This window comes from Marmota flaviventris, chromosome 12, assembly GCF_047511675.1.
Source record: "Marmota flaviventris isolate mMarFla1 chromosome 12, mMarFla1.hap1, whole genome shotgun sequence".
In the NCBI taxonomy this organism is placed as follows: domain Eukaryota; kingdom Metazoa; phylum Chordata; class Mammalia; order Rodentia; family Sciuridae; genus Marmota; species Marmota flaviventris.
Window position 1 is genome coordinate 10,953,873 of NC_092509.1, and position 17,339 is coordinate 10,971,211.

General features: G+C 48.5%; 1 protein-coding gene and 1 long non-coding RNA gene across 4 annotated transcripts in view; one reads left to right on the forward strand and one right to left on the reverse strand.

The window, feature by feature from the left end:
- Positions 1-5,223, reverse strand: part of Egln1 (egl-9 family hypoxia inducible factor 1) — a 41,343-nt gene extending 36,120 nt beyond the window's left edge. Inside the window, exon 1 of the mRNA XM_027947985.2 lies at positions 4,340-5,223. Coding sequence (XP_027803786.2) covers positions 4,340-5,194 — 855 coding nt within the window. The 5' untranslated portion in view covers positions 5,195-5,223. The remainder of the gene's footprint in view (positions 1-4,339) is intronic.
- Positions 5,224-5,620: 397 nt separating this feature from the next.
- On the forward strand, positions 5,621-17,132 carry LOC139707901 (uncharacterized). 3 transcript variants are annotated; one of them, XR_011709292.1, is made up of 7 exons: positions 5,621-6,948; positions 7,301-7,380; positions 8,155-8,233; positions 8,443-8,641; positions 10,205-10,491; positions 11,765-11,950; positions 12,608-17,132. It is a non-coding gene; the product is annotated as an uncharacterized lncRNA (long non-coding RNA). The 3 variants fall into 3 exon arrangements; XR_011709290.1 differs by having other exon boundaries at positions 7,301-8,233; XR_011709291.1 differs by having other exon boundaries at positions 5,621-6,114; positions 7,301-8,233.
- The last annotated feature ends 207 nt before the right edge of the window (positions 17,133-17,339 follow it).

Sequence of the window (17,339 nt, forward strand, 5' to 3'; positions counted from 1 at the left end):
CTCCACAGGCAGTGCTGGGTGAGCCTCCACCAGGGCTCTGCTTTGTAGAACAGAAGCGTTCTTGCTGGAACTAGAGTCAAAGGCAACTGTGACAATGGCCCAGTGAGACACAGAAGCCACTGTGCAGCCCAGATGTGCTCCCAGTGTGGACTCAATGCTCCCAGGAAGGATGGTAGGACGCACAGCAGAAAACTTCTACGAGAACTGCCCAGAACTTGTCAGAATGAAAAGGGGACAGAGAGCTGGAGTCGCTTACACAGAAACTAAATAAAGACAAGCAAGCTGCTGACATCCTCCAAAGGCAGAGCAGAGACACCAGGAAACACCAAGGACCAAGACAGACGGCAAGGCTGACGGGATGGGGCAGGGCCGGGCACTGAGAGTGGACGTGCCAATCAGAAATAGCTCGAAGCAGCTCCTCCAAGGATGGAAAGGGGAGGCCGGCACCAGGGAGCACAGCTTCAAACAACGCACAGCAAAGACGCTGCAGGAGAGCCTCCAGGAGCCAGGCAGGGACCATCCACCAGGGAGAGTCACCCTGAAGCACAGAAAAGCCCAACTGCAGGAGCTCCGGAGTGAACCAGGGGAAGGCAGGAAGCCCAGCATCCAGCTCCTCCCAAAGAACAGAGGCCAGCCCCATTGGGCTGCAACACATGGTTCCACAGAGGCACAGAGGGACAGGAGAAGGAGCTGATCCAAGGCCTGCCGGTGTTCCTGACCAGCTCCGCATCCTTGAACAACTCACTTAACTTCTCTGGGCCTGTTTCCTGTTTTAAAAAACAAGTGTGTGTGTGGGGGGGGGGGGGGGAGCAGTTCTGGTCAAAAATGGTTCTGAGCCTTTTTTTCCTCCAGCTCATGAGAGGGGGGAAAGACAGGGAGAGCAGGAACTCTTAAAAGACTGGAGTCGGAAAAAATACTTTAGAATTAAAGGTGCGCATTTACACATAAACCAGCTCATTAGACAAGTGCTTCCTACAAGATGAATCTGCTCCCTTTCCACCTAGCAAGCCTCTAAGCTTCTGAGTCCATCTTCCCAGCAGCTGCACAAAAACTGCACATGCAGGATTTCCCACCTGTCTGCAGCCCGTAGAACTGACTTTGATCCTGAATTCAGATGCAGTTAGTAACCATCAACAATCTGCTTTGATATGTAGGTCCAGGGTTCCATGAGGAAAGAGGAGAGCAGAGGCAGAGAGAGAAGGGAGTCCTGTTGGGCCCAGCCTTACACTGACCTATTCATTCAGGCCCGAGCATCATCAGGTCATGCCCCCAGTCCTGCAGGTGGGATGCAGGCCTGAGCCTAGGTGCCAGCAGCGCAGGATTCTGGGGAGGGCTTTCTCCTCAGCTTGCAAGGCGTCTCCTCCCTGTGTCCTCACAGGACAGGTAAGGTTTTTTAATAGGAGAGGATTGTTACCATATCTCTATTGTAGAGGAAATAAAGCAACAGGACTTCCTTCACCCTATTCTCTGCTCTGAAAGCCATAATCTGCCAGCACTGACCAATTAATTGCAATACCAACAAAAAAATCTTAGTAACCCAACCTGGTACTTCCGTCAGCAGACCTTACTTCTCCCTCTCCTTACTTATGCTTTCCCTGGACATATAAGGTTTGGATGAAACTGCAATTGTTAGGAATACCATCTAGTAATTTTATCTTCATGGGCAAGCCTTTTCCTTTAGGGACGCCACAGGAAGGCTGAGGCTCCTCCAGCCTCACTGCCCTCATTCCTCTTCCTCTACCCTCAAGGCCCCTGTGACTTCTGAGAGTAACACCCTGCAGCAGGCTGAGGGTCCTTCCTGGTGGATGGAAGAATGTCAGAAGGGGAACAGGACCAAAGGGCAGTTTAAGGGGAAGAGGGGAACGCCAAAGACCAAATCAGAGAAAGTGGGAAGCGGCGCTGGGACACCAGTGGCTTCTCTTCTCCCGTGTTACTTCATCCTTCCCTGTGGTCCCTCGGTTGGAGTAGCTGAATAAACAGTGGCCAGATAAGTACTTGGGAGGCCAGAAGCCACCTGATGACCAGGCCCTGCCCCAGGTGTGAGCACGGAGCACAGATGGTGTAAGGAAAACTACCCAAGATGCTCAGCGGGGAGGCCTGAGCACAGGACCTGGACTGCTGCTGGTTTCAAAGCCTCCCCACCTGGAGCAGGGAGAAAGCAGAAGTGGGAGAAGGACCTGCCGAGACCACACACTTGAGAAGGGTATAAAATTCTTTATGGAAGACCCCTCCTCAACCACCCACCATGAGGTGTTCTGGCACCTCGAGAGCGGTGCTTACAAGCACCACTCTGGCAGTCAATACACGCTGGCTTTAAGCCACTGCATCAAAGAAACATTGTCACCTGGTGTAAGTTTACAGAGCCCAACCATAGAATCCGATCATCCACACAAGGCCGGTGCTGCCTGCCCACTGTCAGCTAAAATGTTCATCAAACTCTGCCTCCAGGGAGGTGCCAAGAGATCGACACCTTCACCACCACCCCCATGTCCCACCTGCCTCCAGAGGGGCAGGGAAAGCAGGGCCTTGATGTCCAACTCAACTGAGCTGAACACCAGCCAGCTTTTCCTAAGTGCAAGGCCTTGGCCGCGTCTGAGCTGAAACTTCCTCAAACGTAAATCAGGAATGCCACCCACTTGGCAGGATTAAGACTGCTGTGGCCTGTCTGTGTGGAGCTAATCCGGTGCCCAGCACACTGCGGTCACTCATGGTCTGGTGGTGCTATTTTGACTGCCTTCGCACTCCCCCAAAGCAAGCACCCTCGTGGGGTTTTTTGTTTTGTTGCTGCTGCTGTTGTTTTAGGAATACTCAAATCACATGTTCAAACATGACTACCCAAACTCTTTCAGCCAGGAAGTATAATGAAAGGAATTCCTAAGATCATTCACAGATCCTGAAACTAATGGAAGCATAAAATCAGATGCAGGGACAGCACAATCCCCCTTCCTCCAGCCAGTCCCTCACTGCACATTGCAGGTTCAGTCAAGAGACTTAAATCAGTTTCCCTCAGCCCCCTGGGTCCCTTGGGGAAGGAGATAACTATGTCCTAACAGCTACCCATCAGAAGCAGCTGCTCTAAAGCTAGGCTGTCTGCTGCCCCTTCCCTGAGAAGGACAGGGGAGAAGAGGTCTCAGCTTAGCTGGGAAAGTAGATAACCTTGGAAAGCAGATCAAGGAAGATTTAGGACATCCCCTTCCTCTGACTCAAACATCAGCTCAGCCCCATGGTGGGCCTTGGTCAGCCCTGTCCCACTATAGCACCTCTCCTGCTCCACCTTCAGATTTGACCCCAACAATGTTTTGTTAATATAAATGAAAGTCTTGTGAAAGAGCAAAGCTGAGATTCACCCAGGCCCCTTTCCCTACCAGCTTCATTTTAAGCAACTGCTCTTCTTTCCTGAGTCTAGTAACAGGAGGACACATGCTTTCCCCACCTGAATCCACAGTTGTGAATGAGCATCACACCTGGATTCCCCACAAAGCTCATGTTTGGAACCCTCCCAATGCCTGTGCCCAGCCTTCCGGCAGCCTGAGAGTCACACATGTCAAAATAGACAGTAACACACACACACACAGAAGAGCCATGTGTGTACAAACGCACCTGTGCTGATTTCCCAGCACAGTCCAGAAACAAAATCAGACACCAACTGACAGCGCTTCTGGAGCAGGGTGGCCCAGCAGAGCTGGGCACAAAGAAGATTCAGTGTGGAAGTAAAGTGAAAGGAGATGCAGGGGAGGGGCAGGTCTGCTGCTGACCTCGAGAGGGAAGAGGCCCGACTAAGGTCCTGCTGAGGAGCACTGCACAGCTAAAAGCAAACAAAAGGATCCCAGGAACGGAACCGGACGGCTAAGAGGGGCCTCCTGCTCCAACGCGGTGCTGCCGCTGTTGATGTTCCAGGAAGCTACAAAACTGCTCCTTTTCAACAGAGGGATCATATCAACAAAGCACACAGAGGAAACCTAGCTAAGATGGAACCTGCCTGTACTGAGCGACCCGAAAACGGAAATACCTCTTTCCCCGCTTGCAGTGGGTTTGAAAACAGCAGGGACGGAGCCGGACGGCAGGGGGAGGGCGGCGGCGCAGCTCTTCCTGCACACTAGAGTCCCGCGACCAGAGACCTGCCTCTCTCAGGTCCGCGGCTCGCCTCTCCTAACGCGGTGCGTGGCGAGCCGCGCAAGACCCTGCCTGCGGGAAGGGCTGCGGAGTGACAACCGCGCACCGCGGGGCAGGGGGCCGTGCCCTCTTGGCCTGCGCAGCCCGTGTCCAGGCCCTGCGCCCGCGCCACGGCGCTCGCCGGCAGGACAGGCCGCCCCTCCCCGGCGCCCACCCAGCCACTTACTTTCGTCCGGCCATTGATCTTGTAGTTGCCCAGCTTGCCGTTGCAGTGGCGGATCAGGTCGTCCATGCTGCTCATGAGCAGCCCGATGGTCTCGCAGCCGGGCTCCTTGCCCTCGATCCAGGTGATTTTGTCACCCCGGATGTCCTTGGACGAGTCGCTCTTCTGGCTGACCAGCTGCCCGTCCGTGAACTTGCCGGTGTCGTGCAGTGCGCGCACCTCGTCGCCTATCTGCTGCCCAGTCTCCCTGCCCAGGAAGTCGTCCACCACGCAGATGCCGTGCTTGTTCATGCACGGCACGATGTACTCCAGCGCCAGCTTCAGCGCGGGCAGCGGCTTGGTCTGCCCGTTGGGCCGCAGGCCGCCGCCGGGGCTCAGCGCCTCTCCGGGCGAGCTGCCCGCTGGGCACAGGCTGGCCCGCTCAGGACACGGCGACCGCCGCGCGGGCGGCTCCTCCTGGCCGCGCTCGGCCGCGCCGCGGGGGCCCCGGGCCTGGGCCGCGTCCCCGGGGGCCGGCGCGCGCGCGGCCTCGGCGCTGCCCCGGCGCTGCCCCGCCGCCTTCCCGGCCCGCGCCCCGGCGTTCCCGGCGGCGGCCCCGGCCCGTGTCGGAGGCGCGGCGGCGGGCGGCGCGGGGCCGGGCTGCGCGCGCGGGGCAGCAGCGGGGCCGACGGGGTCGCCGCCCTGGCACACGAGCTTGTGCTTCTTCCAGTCCTGGCGCTGGTGCTCCTTGCAGCAGTAAAAGGAGCTGCGGCAGCGGCCGCAGCGCAGCAGGTTCTCCATCTTCCCGCACAGCTCGCAGTACTGCCGGTCTCGCTCGCTCGCGCTCGGCCCTCCGGGCCCGCCGCTGTCACTGGCCATGGCGGCGGGGCCGGCCCGGGGCCGGGCGCGGGGCGGCGGCGGGGCCGTCAGGGCGCCGAGCACCGCCGCCCGCCGCGGAGCCGCGCGTAGCTGGCCTCAGCGCCGCATGGCGGCCGGGGCGGCGAGCGCGGCCTCGGGGGCGGCCGCGGGGAGCGGGCGGGCAGGGCGCGGGCCGCGGCGCCACTCGCTCCGCGCGCGCTGCACGTACACCACGGCCGGAGGCCCGGCGGGCGGGGCGGGCGCACACGCGGCGCGCTCGGCGGGCGGGCTCGCGCGCCCCCGCCCCGCCCCGCCCGGACGCGCCGGGCCTGCGCGCGGGCGGGCGGCGACACCTGCCCGGCGAGCGCGCGGCTGGCGAGGCCGCGGGGCGCGCTCCGGGCGGGGCCGGGAGGAAGCGGAAGCCCGCGGCGGCGCGGCGCTCGCCGGGTCGCCGCCTCCGGAGCCGGGCCCTCCCGCCCCCTGCACCCGCGGGACCCCGCGCAGCCTCGCCCAGCGCTGCCGGGCGCCGGGAACAAAGAGCAATGCCGGGCCGCGGGGGCCGCACGGCGGTGGAGGCGCGGTGGCTCTTTTCTTGCCTTCGCTAAACCCTGTGAAATCTGCGGGTCAGAGCCCCAGGAAGGCTTGGTGGCAGCAGGTTAAATGAGGTGACCATGCCGGCTTCAGTAACCACGTCGGGCGCTCCAGTTCAAGCGCGGACTCCGGGAAGCGGGCCGGGTGCTGCAGGGCCTGCTGGCATTACCCCTGCTCGCATTTCGTGGAATACAGTTCTTTGTTTTGCACCAAATGGAAACCTTACCAGAAACGAACCAGGGGTGCTGCCTTCCACCTGCCATCTGTCTTAAGAATAAAATGGCCTGCAAGTCGGTTTTCACAGGCTGACAAAGCACCGCCAGTGCGGGAACCCCACGCCAGGCTCCCAGGTGATCTGCATGGGCTGCAAGTCACACCCCAGTCCTTAAAATACAGACTTACAGGAGCTGCAGTGTGTACCCCCAAGGTAGAAGAGTATGAGGAATTGTTATAAACCACATTGCAGAACAAATTTCTAAAAAGGGGAAAAAATCCAGCTTCAGTCCCCAAGTGTAAGATCTCTTTTTCAACTACACATGATATAAGGCTTATTAAATACTGCTATGCACATAAAGGGCATCCTTGGAATCCAGATTGGAGAGAGGAAAATATCTCCAATTTGCTGGTCCTTTGGGAAACTGAGGAAAAAATTAAATTCACAGCTTCAAATTCCAGACCAAACTAAAAATCCTGCCTTCTCAGAACACTCTTGAGACCTGGGTCTACCCCAGATATGCATCCACCTTCCCCAGAGTGTTATGAAATTCAGTAAAATGTCATTTCACACATTACTAATCGGGCTCTTAATAAGTGTATTGAGTGCATACGAGGGGTCACATGTGTGAATCCATCTTGTCACACTTGAGCACATAGTTCAGTGTAGGGGGTGACATTTAAATAATAACACCCCCCCAAAAAAATAAATAAATAATGACATCTCAGAGTTTAAACTGCCCCAGGAGAAGAACCATTACAGTGGTTTAGGGACATGGAAAATTGCTAGATCTGCCCTTTTATTTTAATTTTTTTTTTATAATTTTTTAATATTTATTTTTTAGTTTTCGGCGGACACAACATCTTTGTTTGTATGTGGTGCTGAGGATCGAACCCGGGCCGCACGCACGCCAGGCGAGCGTGCTACCACTTGAGCCACATCCCCAGCCCTAGATCTGCCCTTTGCAGCAGTAAGATTCCATGAAATTAATTTAGAATTTTCTTAAACTGTAAAGGAGTTATTGTAGAGCTTACAAAAACAAACTTTTTAGATATGTACAAATTATGTATTTCATTCAAGGAGAACCTAATTCTTTATAGGCCTCCTTTTACTAGCATAAGTATAAATTGTTCTTGACTATTCCTGAACTGTTCTTACTAGGCATATTCATAGCACAAATACTTGATTCTTCTAAATTTAGTCATTTGTAGGTATTTTAAATAGTCCAAAAAATGTTTTAAAATTATTATTTAGGTCTATGGCATGCAAATTATTTACACATTTAAATGTACTCTTCTATTTTCATTGAAATCTGCTTATAGATGTCCATACCGAGACCATTGTTTGCAGCCTGACACAGTGGCACATTCCTGTAACCCCAGCTATTTGGGAGTCCGGCACGGTAGGATCTACAATCCCAGGCCAGCTTGGGTCACATAGGAAGACCCCATCTCTCTCTCTCTCTCTCTCTCTCTCTCTCTCTCAAAAACAAACAAACAAAAATGTTTGTTAGCTTTTTTGTGGTAAATAAGTATACAAAATTACATGCTGAACATGTATATCTTGGAGGTACTTAATGGGTCAAGTAAGATTCTTGTAAAGTTTTCATGAATAGAGCAGTCAAATATAAAATACTGATTTTAAGTATTTCCAAAGATCTGTGGCTGCAGAATTTCCATTTACTCTGGCTTAATGATTTGTGAACAAGTTCTAGTGCAGCACAGTTCCCCACACCATGTGCTAACAGCTCAGTAGCCATTGGTGAGTTTGCCAAGATTCTGAACCTCCTTCAGCAGCTGAGTGGTTGCCAATGGCCCAGGGGTTATAAAGCAGGCTCACAGTGCTATGCAAGAATTTGTGATCACTTACATGGTGCTTGCTGTTAGGTGCCACATTCTGTTCTAAGCATGCTGCAAATACTAACTTGACCCATCGACAGAACTATGAGGTGGGTACTGACTGGGCCCATTTTACAGAAGGGAAACAAATAGAGTGTGACAGTGAGTGTCCCCCCAGTCCTGAAGAGCATGAGAAATCCCGGGCTTTGAGGGACGCCCCCTGTCCAAGAGGACTGGGAACTGAAGGAGGAGTGAAGCTAAAGGCACTGCCCGAACCCATTGAATCAACTGCCACCAAAGCTAACAGCACCCCTTTTGGCACCCCTGTGCTCTTCCAGGAGTGTTTCCTTAAGCCATAAAGTGGTAGCCCTGAGAACTGACCAGAAATGGATGCAGTGCTGAGAGTAAGTGCAAGAGGTAAGTGAGGAAATGGATGTAGGAGTGACTGTGACCCTTGAGGAAAGCTGTGGACAGAACAGTGCCTTCGAGGAACTAGCCTCGTCTCTGCTCTAACACATTGAAGATTCACATCGACTATCCTCCCCTCGCAGGGAATCAAATACCTGATTGTAACTAATAGTCTCTTGTTTCCCCATCTGTGACAATCTTGTTTTAATGCATTGCAGAGAACAGAAAAATCAGATGTCACAGGCACTCTACCAAGATAAACAGGAAGGCAATCTTTGGGTTCCCGGAAAATCAACGGAGAATTTGAGCCATTTTCTATCTATAGTTTGGGGACACGTACAAGAAGATGTCTCTTCAACTTCGAAGCAGCACCTGCTGTCTGGGCCAGCATTCTCCCAGAGGCACATGTGTTCCCAGGTGCACAAGGCCACCCTGCTCCTAGCGCTTTGGGCAAGGCTGTCCCCACTGGAAAACGAAATCATTAATTAAGAACTTCTCTATGTCCAGGAAAATTGAAATAGCCAAACTGTATCAGTCATGATCTTAAAATGACCCATGATCCAGTTTAGAATTTTATTAAGGTTGTAAAATAAGAAGTATAAAATTTATGGCCATTTCTCATTATGGTGAGTTTTTAAAATGGCTCATAAACTTGGGATTTTATATATTATATATTATATTAATGTTATTTTTTTCCTAGCAAACATTATCTTAACATCAAACCTACTTTTATCATAGTGCCAATTAGTAACTTATACCAACCCAAGTTAGAAACACAGAAATAATTTTTCTGCAGCAAACTGAAAACATAAACAAAGACAGAGAAAATGATGTAGGCAGTTCCATTGTATCAGCTCAAGCAGTGATCAACCTGCGCCCTCTTCTTCTCTAACCCTGTTCTGCCCCTTTTTGTTCTTGGTGGGTGGGTGGGAGGGAATACTAAACATATACGAACTTCAACATGCATGTCTGAGAAGGCTTGTAAGAAAAAGATCAAGTATTAGATTTTTTTCCTGGTTGTCTCAGGATTCTGTTTTTTGTGTTTCTTGAGTGGATTTTGCTTGACCAGTACCTGTCCACCCACCTCCCTTCCCCCACTGATTTGCTGGAGGAACGTGACCACTTATGCTGTAGATGTTCCTTGTTCTGAATTGGCTGGCTTCTTCCTGTGATAACCCCTTTGTTCCTGTAGGTAGTGAGATGGATTTTTATCACCCATGGCCTGAGTGCTGTGCATCTCCTAATAGGCCACATCTGGAGACACAGGCTGGCTGGGAGTTGTTGTTCAAGGTCATGTGACCACAGCCTGTCTCCTCCCTCTGAAGATTACACCACCCTCTACTCAGTTGTTCTAGCTTCAAATCCCATATTTCATTAGAGGTTGTAGAATAAGGAACTTTCTAATTCTATCATTCTTTCTGAATTTATTACCTGAAGAAATTCTACCTTCCTGGAGCCTTTCTCCACCAACTCTTGGTTGCCCTGAAATACCACTTGTATGTGACAGGGAGGGTCAATCCCTGTTTCTTTTTATTTCTCAATTTTCAGAAATATTGAGCTGGTGCCCTAGCGATTTCTAAAGAGGTTTAAAGAAACAGCATGAATTTGTGGATTTTCATGGCTGCAGTGTTTTCATCATTCTCTCTGGTGCTCCAACTGTCCCACGTGTCCTAGACGTGGTCACATTAACCTGTGAGGAGTTCTTGCTTCCTGGCACAAGATGACCCAGACTGACCTTGCACACTCCTTGTCCCTGGCATAGACTGGGCATAACTCCAGAGCCCTGGTTACTTCTAGTGAGAAATGGTGGTTTATACTGCTGTCACAGGAGGACGCATGGCCACTGGGTTGATGTGACTTCTAGTGCCTTCTGATAGAGCCAGGATGGGGGGTTTCATGTGACTGTGCCAGGAGTAGAAGCATTGCTGGGTCTCACTCCTCTGGAGCCTTAATATAATGTCCTCTTTCCCTCTGCTGCAGTGTCTCCGAGGGACACCATGGCCTGGCTGCTCATCTGCTTCTCTCAGAAGAAATGCTCATCCAAGATGCTGCCCCAGGGCTGGCCCCTTCTGGCCTCCTCCCCGAGGACTGCTGGGCCTCCCACGCCAGCGTTTGGTGCCCAGTGCGGACACCCTGCAGGGTGACTCCTCTGTACCTGCCTTTTGCTCTCCTCTTGTTCAAGGGCAGGTGCTCAAGCAACCTTGGCATCACCATCCTGCAGAGGCACACAGGCTAGAGAAATCTGGAGCTCATTTCTCTACTCACAGGTAATCGGGAGTTTGTACTGTTCCGTTTCATGCTAGTGCTGAAGGTGAGCGTTATTTGCACTTCAGATTTTATGGATTTGGGGGAAGCTGTATCGAGAAACAGTGATTTGGCCTCTGACTTTATACTCCAGGCCTGAAAGCCCTGTTAGGGAGCAGCTGTACCATAACCAGAGTGAGATCGTGTGGGAACACGTGAGCCAGAGGTGCTTCAGAGCAGTGATGGATGCTGTAATGTAGACCCAGGGTCAGAGAACTCTTCTGTGCAGACCCAGACGATAAACATCCTGGGCTTTGGGGACAGGCTATCGCTTCTTGTTGGGGGCCAGCAACTCTGCTGCTGAAGCACAAAAACAGGCATCAACAAGAAGTGACCAGAGCAGTGTGGCTGTGCTCCCACCAACTTGACAGCAAAAACAGGCAACAGCCAGAGTTAGCCACAGGCCGTAAGTGCCACCGTGCCACATACCAGCCCCTGGGAATGACCTCAACACAGATCTATCACAAAATGTCATGAGATGGTGGTATGCTTCAGCAGAAAGCTCAGAGAACATCAGTAGAATAATATTTGCCTTTTTAAGAGTTTCTCACTTAATACAGAAATAGCAGCTCACATCTTCCATTAAAGGCAGAAGGATGGAGATTGCTTTAGATCTTTGCCGTGTAGTATCATCATAGGCAATATTTAATGGTGGGAAATGGCTCACAGTACGTTGGGACGTACTAGCACAGTTCAGGCATACAATTAACACTTGTTGGTGAGTAAGCTTTAAAAGCTTACACAAAATACCATCTGTAGTTTGCAGATAGTGTTCAGTGTGCTTAGAAGAGCCTGAAGTGTGGACGGCAGTGTCCACGGTGAGAACTACTGAATGGTCTCGTCATGAACATCTTTGTTTTCTTTAGTTGTTTCTTCCTTTACAATTCCACAATAAATGTGTAGATAGTTTGTTAAATATATTTGTTTTGATCTGAAACAAATAATAATTTAATGGCTTGTTTGTGATATAGTGTAAAAGAATGAATAAACAAAGGACTTAAAAACAAAAGATGCTTTAGTAGATGGGATGCTTTTGTGGTTTGGATCTAATAATGTCCCCCTCAGAACTTGTTTTTTTGTTTGTTTGTTTTGGGGGGTATTGGGGATTGAACTTAGGGGCACTCGACCATGGAGTCACATTTCCAGCCCTATTTTGTCTTTAATTTAGAGACGGTGCCTCACTGAGTTGCTGAGGCTGGCTTTAAACTCATGATCCTCCTGCTTCTGCCTCCCTAGCTGCTAGGATTACAGGCGTGCGCCACTGTGCCTGGCCCTCAGAGCTTGGTGTGAAAGCTGACCCCTGATGAAGCACGGTTCTGGGTGGGGTGTTTAGGCAGTGATGAGAACTGTGACCTTTCCAGCGGATTGATCCATTTGACGGATTCATATTGCAAATGGAGGACTGCGTGCTACTGTACACAGGTGAGGAGAGGCTGGAGGAGGTGGTCACTGGGGGCATGCCCTTGGGTGCTTTATCTTGTCCCCAGTCCTAGGCAGCTCTCTCCTGCTCTTTGCTTTCTGGCTGCTGTGAGCTGTGCCCTCTCCTCGGCTGAGTCCTTCACTGAGATGTCCTGCCTTACCTCAGGCCAGAGCAGTGGAGTTGGCCCACTGTGGACATGACCTCTGAAACTGTAACCCCCCCCCCAAATAGGTTTTCCTCCTCTAAGTGCTTCTTATCAGGTTTTTGGGGAACAGTGAGAAAAAGCTAACTAAAATAGTTACAGAAAAAAATTGACAACATTTCTGAAGGCAATATGTTTCAGTGTAAAAAGCCTGAATTTTAGAAAAATAACTGAGTTCATATTAAAACTCCCTTAATACCTAGTGATCTTTAAAAGTGAGATGCCATCCTGGTCCTCAGTTTACCCACCTTTAAGGTGGGATGATATTATCTACCTCGGTAGTGTGGTAAAAGCTAAAAGAATTTACGTAATGAGGTAAATTCTAGCTTTCCAAACTAACTCCTTAGAACTGTTTTCGAAATTTTGAGTTTCTTAACCTATTTTGCCTTTTCTTTATAACCAAGTACAAAGTCTTTCTCTATATTTTAATTATAAATTCCTGTATCATATTCTCCAGGCCATAGAATCAAAGACCACAGGTAAAGTCAAGTCTGACACCTTTAGACTCTCCTGGGCACCTGCTGCAGTCACTGTGACCACTTGGTCTGAGCACAAGAGAAGGGTGCAGCTCCATGCACGAGGGTGCCAATCTGATCTTGCTTCCTCACGGCACTCTGAGCAGCCCTCCTCTTCTTCTGGCAGGCCCACATGGACCCTTCGGATCTTCAGATTCTTGTGTGGCTTGCACCACAATTTCTTCTCTCCTGGTCAAATTGTTGTAACACATGGTACTAATATTTGGACATTTGTCCCCTGAAAAATCCTTATTGAAGCCTAATTGCCATCCAAGCAGCATGAAGAGCCAACTAAGCCGAGGGCGAGATCTCGTGGTGGATCACAGCCTTACTAAAAGAGCTGAGGCCACAGTGGGAGGTTCTGCCCTTGTCTGCTCTAGCTCTTCTCCTTCAACCATGCGATGCTGCAGCAAGAAGGCCAGCGCCAGATGCCAGCGTCTTGTCCTGGGCCTCCCACACTCCAGAACTGTGAGCCAAACAGAGTTCTGTTCATTATGAATCCGCAGCCTCAGGATTCCATTACAGCAGCAGCAGTGAACGCATGGCATCCCGGCAAGCCGCAGAAGGCACCTTTGTAGATAATGGCCTCCAAAAATATTTCTCAGCTCTTGACTTCTGAATGAGTCAATGATCTCATGTAAAGGGGGTTTGCAAGATAATAATGCCAATATTAGAGTAAATGTCATTAGTACTGTATTCTAAGAAAATCACTCGCTGTGAAGTAGGAAAGACTATGGAAATGGTTAGCAATATGGAACGCGCACTTCCTCAGGCATCCAACAGATTCTCCTTCTGCAGGGGTGGAGCTCTAGATTGTTTATTTTATATCCTTGCATTTGTATTGCAAAGTCCCAATGAAAAGTAAATTGTTTTCTGTGCTGAATGAATTGCAGCCAGAATTCAAAACAGAGCTGCAGAAAGAAGGAAGAGCAAACAAGCACCACAGAGTGCAGTCAGCAGTGAGGGCGGGGGACATGGCTGCCGCAGAGGAGATGCTTCCAGAAGAAGGTATAAAGGGAAATCCTAAAGGAAGTCTCCGTGGCCACTTAGGTTACCTTACGTCTCAGAAAATCAATTTTTAAAAACTTTTAAATTAAAATTAAATCTATTTTAACTGATACATAAAAACATAAAAAGTACATATTTATGGGTTGGGGGTAGAAATGAATAATAGGAGGAACTGTTGAAAATTAACAAATATGTGGAAATTAAACAATATGCTACTGAACAATGATTGGATCAAAGACAAATCTAAAAGGGAAACTAAATAATATGTTCAAGCAAAGAAAAAGTGGAAACCAAAACCTATTCAGCAAAAGCTGATCTAAGAGGAAAGTTCATAGCAATAAGTGCCTGAAAAAGAACAGTTTCAAGTGAAGGACCTAGTGGACACCCCAAGGAAGTAAATTAAGGAATTTTAATTAAGTAATTTAAAAGGACAAAGTAACCCCAAGGTTAGCAGAAGGGAGGGAATAAAGATCATAAACAAGTGAAGTAGAGATTATAAAAATAACAAATGATCAATAAAACTAAGACCTGGTCTTTTAAAAGCTAAACAAAATTGACACACCCTGTACTAAGGGGAAAAAAAGACTCAAATAAATTCAGAAGTGAAAGGAAGACATTAAAACTGATAACAGAAATACAGAGGAGGATGACCAACTCCTGCGAACATCTATACACCAACAAATTAGACAACCTGGAATAATTGGAAGAATTCCTAAAAACACATAACCTACAAAGATCAAATATTGAAGAGATCTGAAGTCTGAACAGCCTAATAAATGACTAAGGAGATTAAGTAAGTAAGTAAAAGTATCCATCAAAGAAAAGCCAAGGAATGCAGGGCATAGTAATACACAACCGTAATCTCGTTGCTCAGGAGGCTGAGGCAGGATGACAGCCAGTTCAAGGTCAGCCTAGGCAATTTAACAAGACTCTGTCTCAAAATAAAAAATAAAAAGTAACAAGGACTGGGGATGTGGCTCAGTGGTAAAGCTCCCCTGAGTTCAATCTCCAGTGCTGCCAAAGGAAAAATTTTAAAAAAGCACAGGACCAGATGGCTTACATTCTAGTAAATATTTAAAGACAAACTGATACCAATTATTCTTAAACTCTTCAAAAAAAATTGAAGCATATGGAATACTTCCAAATTCATTTTACAAGATCAGAATTACCTGGTATCAAAGCCAAAACAAAGGCACTACAAGAAATGTAAAATATAGGCCAATATCACTGATGAATATGGACACAAAAATCCTAAAAAAAAAAAAATAGAAAACCATATTCAACAGTACATTGAACAGTATGTTCACCATCATCAAGTGAAATTTATCCCTGGAGTACATTTGGTTCAACACATACAAACCAATAAATGCAATTCATCCTATTGACAGAATGAAGAACAAAACCTATGTGATCATCTCCATTGATGGCAGAAACAGAACTTGACCAAATTAATTATTCTTTTATGATAAAATTCTTCAACAAATCAGGTAGATAGACTGTTCCTCAGCACAATAGAGGCCACTTGTGATCCGCCCATGGCTCAACAGAGAAAAGTTAGTTTTCCCTCCCAGATCAGGAAAAAGACAAGGGTGCCCACTCTCACTACTTCTGCTAAACATAGTACAGGAAGTCCTAGCTGGAGCAATTGGGAAAGGAAAAGAAATAAGAGGTATCCAAATAGGAAAAGATGAAGCAAAATTGTGTGCTGATATGATCTTACATATAGAACATCCAAAAAGTCTCCCCCAAATACTATTGGAACAAATAAACAAATTCTATAAAATTGCAAGACACAAAATCAGCTCACAAAAATCAGTAGCATTTCAATATGCTAAAAACAAACTATCTGAAAAAGAAATTAAGAAAACAACCCCATTGGCATAGCATAAAAAATAAAATACTCTGGAGTAGATTTAACCAAGGATGTGAAAGATGTGTACACTGAAAACTCTAAAACAATGATGAGGGGAAACTGAAGAGACCCAAGTAAATGGGAAAACACCCCATGTTCATGGATTGGAAGAATTAATATTGTTAAAATGTCTGTGCAATCCAAAGTGACCTACAGATTCAGTGTAATCCCTATCAAAGTCCCAATATCATTCTTCACAAAAATAGAAATAGGAATCTTAAAATTCACATGAAATCTCAATCCTGAGCAAAAAGTACAAAGCCTGCGGTGTCACACCAGCACGTTTTGAAGAAGGTTATGAAGATGTAGAGCTCGAAACAGACACATCAACCAATGAAACAGGAGGGAGGGTTCAGAAATAAACCATATACGTTTGCATCAACTGATTTTTGACAAAGTTGCCAAGAACACAAAACGGGGAAAGAACAGTCTCTTCAGTAAATGGCCTTAGGAAAACTGGATATCCAAATGCAGAAAGACGAAAATTGTCACTTATCTTACCCTTTATTCAAGAATAAACACAGACTGTATTGAACCCTAAGATCTGAAACCATAAAGTGACTGGGAGGAAACGAGAGAGGAGCCCCATGATGTCTGGGCAATGATTTCTTGGACATACCCCAAAGCACAGCAATGAAGCAGAACATTGGGACAGCATCAGGCCAACAGGAGTTTGCTCAGGAAAGGAAACAAGAGACAGCCCGTGGAGTGGACAGAACACCTGCAAGTCACACACAGGACAAGAACTGATACACCAACTACTCAAGAGCAAGGAAAAGAAACCTAGTGAAAATAGGCCTAGGACTCGAAGGGCATCTCTCAAAAGAAGACATACACATGGCCAACAGAGATAGGAAAGTGTAGATATATGGGCTAGTGTACTATTTTGATACATGTACACATTGTGGAGTGATGTGCCATCACTCTCTAATCATCAGAGAATGCAAATCAAATCATGGAATTTACCACCTCACCGTGGTGACTGTTCCCAGAAAGATAAAAGATGGCAGTGTTGGTGAGGGTGTGAAGAGAAGGAGAATTTGCCCTGGGGAATGTTACAAATTAGTGCAGTCCCTGTGGAAGACAATATCACAGTGCCCCCAAAACTGAAGATAGAATGGCCATATGACCCAGTGATCCACACCCAGGGGGAACGAAATCAGCAGGTTGAAGAGACACCCACAGCCAGATTCATTCCAGCACTGGTCACAATAGCCAAGACACGGAACCAGCCCAGGAGTCCGTCCAAGGGGGAGGGGGTTTTAAACGGTAGGGTCTGTACACATGGAACACCAGGGGGGTCTGCCTAACAACAGGATGAACCCAGGTGTTGGGGGTCCCAAGGCTCCAAAGACTAACTTCCCCATCCCCCAAGAAGAGCCGTCCAATGGTGAGCCCTGCTGGCTCACATGATCCTTACCCACCAATCAGAAAGCACCCCAGCCAACTGTCAAACCGTTTAACAATTAAATTGTTATAACTGTCAAACCACCCCTGGCTCTATAAATATGCAGAGCTGTTCCTCAATAAATGGGCATGTTCTCCGATGGCAAGCCTTGATCGTTCTTTCACCAGAACCGCACATCAAGTGAATGAGCCACCATGGGACAGATAGCGTGAGGACTCGAAGAACATCGGACTCCAAAACACAGAGAGTGGAGTGGCCGTTACCAGGGGCTGGAGGGTGGTGATGGGGAGAGGAGGGAGTGGTGGTCAACAGACACAGTTTCAGCCATGCGGGAGGAGTAAGTCTT